Source organism: Wasmannia auropunctata, unplaced genomic scaffold (genome assembly GCF_000956235.1).
Source record: "Wasmannia auropunctata unplaced genomic scaffold, wasmannia.A_1.0 LD336069.1, whole genome shotgun sequence".
Classification (NCBI taxonomy): domain Eukaryota; kingdom Metazoa; phylum Arthropoda; class Insecta; order Hymenoptera; family Formicidae; genus Wasmannia; species Wasmannia auropunctata.
The window spans coordinates 1,238,066-1,242,793 of record NW_012026821.1 but is presented as its reverse complement, the minus strand read 5'-3'; the positions used below and the strand labels follow the sequence as shown (position 1 = coordinate 1,242,793).

The following is a 4,728-nucleotide window of genomic DNA, read 5'->3' as shown; positions in this document are numbered from 1 at the left end:
GGGGGGGGGGAGAAAGAGAGAGAAAAGCACTTCTGAGATCGTGGAAAATTGTAAAACAGGCATGCATGACGACGTGCTGCGACAAATTCGTGGAAACATCATGCGCTGGCGATACGCGGCATTTTCTTTTTCGGGAAAGGTACTCTCGAGATCTCCTCGGACGGTAGCTATCCGGATGTTGGCGCCTCGGTTACGGTTGCTTTATAACTTTTTTCCCCCGTCTTTCTCTCTGAGAGTCTGTCTGTCACCGTCTGCACCGGGAGCGCAATAAAATTTCGTTTGTCTCAAGTTCCCCGAGGAGGCTTGATTACACGGCTGTCGGCGGAAGGTTCATTGTCAGTTACGTAAAGCGGCTCGTGTGTTGATCACGAGAGTAGAAAGTGCGGTCTGCATATGCACATGTTCGCGTGAACCGATCGCCACCGTAAGAACGTAACGCGCTGCTCTGTTATCGCGAAAGTGATCAATTTTGTGCGATAATCTGGAAGTATCGGTATTACGCAAATGAACTCGTGGAAATTTTACGAGGCTGTAATGTAAACGGCCTTTGAAATAAAATATGTTGTATACTTTCGACGTGTACATAGACGATGATAATTTCACCGGCGCGTTCACGCGTTCTAACATAAGACGTTCTAACATGTGACTTCTTAGCGAAAGTTAAAGTTAAGTTAAATTGTCGGACGTCGTAATTTCAATTTCTACCTATATTCGTGATATATTGCACAGACAGAAAGAGCCATAAAGCCACCGTAGAATTGTTTCGAGCCGTACAGTTACGGCTGCATTTTGGCGATGGAATTCTCAACAATGGCGTAACGCGTCTGGCTGATTGATGGGTAATCTGGCTTTAAGAATAATGACTCGTTGTGGCGCCGTTATGACAGCCGCGAGATCAAAACACCGAAAGAGATTACCCAATGCAAGTCCTTTTTCCGCGTAGCATTTGGAAATAATCTCCGCAACAATGAGACACGAAATTGCCGATGCAACTTTTTATTGCCTACCGCGCGGTAACTTGATAATTGCCTAAGTTTCGTTTATTCTCGTCGTATATTTCGCGATCGCGTTGCTTAACGCAGTTATTTCTGTCGGCGCGCGTAAAACTGTCGCTCTGACTTTTATGTACCTATATCCCAAAACTTTTTCGCGCTTGACAGACACGTGTGGCGTGCGACTGTAAAGCTGGCACATATTTAATCGCTCTAAAACTAAACGCTCCAAAAATTTCTCCACGTTTATGTAGTGACATCGTTTTCTTTAGACATCTCATTCCTTGCATATCCAAGCGATAAGCAAGTCATTAATAGAGTCAGGGATAAAAAAAATTGCTTCCGACAATTAGCATCGCTTTCTAAGTATAATTACGGATGCGCGACTCGGTTTGTTTAAAGAGCCGCTATCACATACGCTCGGACCGGACCAGACCGGATCGGCGCGCGGCGGCGCGACGCGAAGATGCTCCCGCCGGGTGTCACGTGTCACGCGGCTGTGTGATTGCAAGTTTCGCAAGTTTCGCCGCGGCGCGAAATAGGACGACGCGGCCAATTGGCCATTGGTGCATCCGTCGACGTTATTACTGCGGATATCGATAATGCGGACGCAGCTCGTGACCGGAAATCATTGTAAATCCGCGCACCGCGAATGTGACTTTGCAACCCGCGGGCTGCCCGTGCTGCAGCTGCATGCTTTCATCGGGCCGGCCACTTCAGCTTCCCAAGCCTTTCTCACTTTCTAAATCGCGGACGGACGGCCCCGATAATGATACCATAGACCGCGGCGACATTATTAGTTAATCATGATTGATTATGTCGCTTATGTAAAATAATTTGTGGATGTACTTCTCATTCTTTTAGTTTTCAATCCCATTACGCGGTATATTATACAGATACATAGTTTGAATAGAAACGCGTAATACTATTTTAGAATACAGATATGTATTAAACTGCGGGTTTTCGTATAACACAGAAAAAATTTGCGTGAAAAATCGAAAGCGCTTAAATTATAAGCACGTAATATATATTTTATCTATCTTAATTTACTATAGGCGTAAAGAAATTTGTTTATAGCTCTATTATGTAGAGAAAATATTTAATCCTAAAAATAAATATTAATGAAAAATTTATAACAATATAAAAGTAAAAAGAGTAGGCACAATGCGCGTGTATAGAATTTATATAGAGAAATCAAAATAACATTCTTGATTGCGGAAAATTCTTTTTAAAACAAATTTTATGGAAACAATCGCATTTTCATTCTTTTTCTCTTTCTTTCTTGCTCTCTCTTTATTTTAAACTCAAGAAATTCCGTTCAAAGTTTATGTTAATACTTCAGCGCGACTTGTTTGCACGACTTCACTGTTAATTCTCTTCTGAATTTCTTGCTGAGTGTCATCTTCAAAATAGTAGCGGCCAAATTTCATTTCCGTAATGCAGTATTCGCAGGAAGCATATGAAGTAAAGACTCGAGAGTTGTTGTAAGGTGTCAGGAAGTTTACTAAATCAAACGCTGTAAACTAGGTCAAAGCGCTTGGATCGATTGTAAAATTGCAAGAGTTTCATAAAATGATGAATTCTTTGATAACCAATAATTATGCATGTAACATAAATACTTTAAATTTTATTGATCCAAAAATATATTTCCCTAATTGATTACGGTTCTTCATTGTATCAAAAATGTTGTCCAAGATTTTTTTTTTATTTTGCTAACTTATTTATATTTTGTAATTATACTTTCTATTCTCTTTCTCTTTTTTCTTCAATTTTTATTAAAGTAACAATACATTTTTGTCAAAGTTTTTGATCCAAAATAAAATTAGAAATAAAGAACTTAAATTATTTTTCAAACAAGATACAACTAGATAAGATTTATACTGTTGTTATATTTTTGTATTATAAAAATTATCAGTGTAAAAACATTCCATTCTCGGGAAGTGTTGAAGCGATTTCGACTTTTATATTTCAATCAACCAGTTACTTACTTTTCGCCGCCCAGAGTTTCCCATCTCTCAATGCACTGAGAAATCTTTCCATATCCCTTCGACATTCATCCTGAAGTTCTCCAGGTACTCTGGCCCACCTGAGAGGATCGTAAAGATCAGCGAGCCATTGTATACTGTTGGCCGTTCTTTCGAGTTTCTCCTTCATAAAATCGACGTCAAGATCCCGATGTTCTTCCTCGTTTCCGTCGAACATCTTCAAGTAATTCTTCCAGTCCAACTCCGGGTTATTCTTGCTGAAGGCAATTAGAGACGACTGTTTGCCGGATTTATTCTTCTCTTTTGTGTATTCCGTTACGTTAAAGTTTGTCGTTTTTGTCCCGTTCGAAGCAACCTTCTGCAATCTGCTCAGCCTGAGGATGTTCGATTCTTTTTCCGCGCTCATTTCGTAAGCGATGCATACGATCACGAGAAGGTAACTCAACGGACGTGCCATGTTGTTTATTATTAAAGAATCCACCTCGCAGAATTCACTCGTGCTTTGGGAAATGATCGACTAGATTTTTTTTGTCTAACGGAGGAGATCGAGCTCACCGATTTCCGTCATTAAGGTCTCCAGATCCCGTCATCTTAGCTTTCGATGAAATTCCTCGTAGGAAGTCGTTGTAATGCCGTTGTAATGAGTGTTTACTCGACCAGACTCTCGAGCATGCCTGAAGAGATACGTGAATGCGGGAAATGCCGTTTCAGTGTTCAGAATTCGGGGAATTACGCTTAATCGTGGTGCTTAAAGTGCTGATTTTGGCGAACAAACGCGTGCGAATTTGCTACAGACTGCAATGATTTGAATACACGTCGCATTGATTGTCGTAATTAATCAATGGTTGCTTGCAATAGCAGTAATGATCGTTATTTTAGTTGCATGGAATATACGTATACATTTTTTAATTAACAGGCAACTTTTAACGAAAAGATCGCCATTATTTAAAATATAATATTTCAATGAAGCAATAATCCTTTTTATATCAAAAACTTTTTCGCTCTCGATAAATCCCGATGTCAAATTATGTTTATCAATCGCAACGTGTGTTTTCAAGTTTCACTGATTAAATTTTCGGTGAAGGATAACGCGAATCGCATGGGGAAAGTCTATTCGATCTTGGCGCACTTTGCGATTCGCACACGTTTTTTCACTTGATTAGAGAGGCGAACACATGGAAAAAAGTTACAGGAGATTCCTCCAGAGTAATGAGGAAGGTGCCCGCACATATGACAGACTAAGGATCACGCACTGAATGAAGCGAATAAAGTCTGCAGCAACGTTCACCCGCGAGTAGTGGGTTCCCCTTTCTCTTACAACGATGCACTTTACCGCCGTAAACGCATTTCCTTCTCCAGGTCGCGAAGAAATGTCGTGGCTTAGCCGGTTTTTCCACTGCTCATGGTAGAAAGACGTGTCGGATCGAATAACCACGTTAATATTAATAAAATGTTAACAAAAGGTTTGAGAATACCAACTGTTGTCCGGTTATTAATATTTATTATTAATAATTACGTTAATAACATTATTAATAAGATATTTGAATCTCGACTATTATTCCGTTTTATTAATATTTATTATCTTATATTTTATTACAAAACACTTTGGTACAAATTATTTTTTGAATTTCTAACGAAATTTCTAACGAAAGCGACATTTTGCACTCGTAATATCATCGCAGTTTCTACGGAAGAATGCACCCATATTGTCGGACATGCTCCATTTCTGATTATTAATCGACTGTTTGCGG

General features: G+C 39.7%; 1 protein-coding gene across 1 annotated transcript in view; it reads right to left on the bottom strand.

Annotated features, from left to right (window-relative positions):
- Positions 1 to 4,261, bottom strand: part of LOC105450050 (nose resistant to fluoxetine protein 6) — a 26,813-nt gene extending 22,552 nt beyond the window's left edge. Inside the window, exon 1 of the mRNA XM_011689653.1 lies at positions 2,981 to 4,261. Coding sequence (XP_011687955.1) covers positions 2,981 to 3,434 — 454 coding nt within the window. The 5' untranslated portion in view covers positions 3,435 to 4,261. The remainder of the gene's footprint in view (positions 1 to 2,980) is intronic.
- Between the last annotated feature and the right edge of the window lie 467 nt (positions 4,262 to 4,728).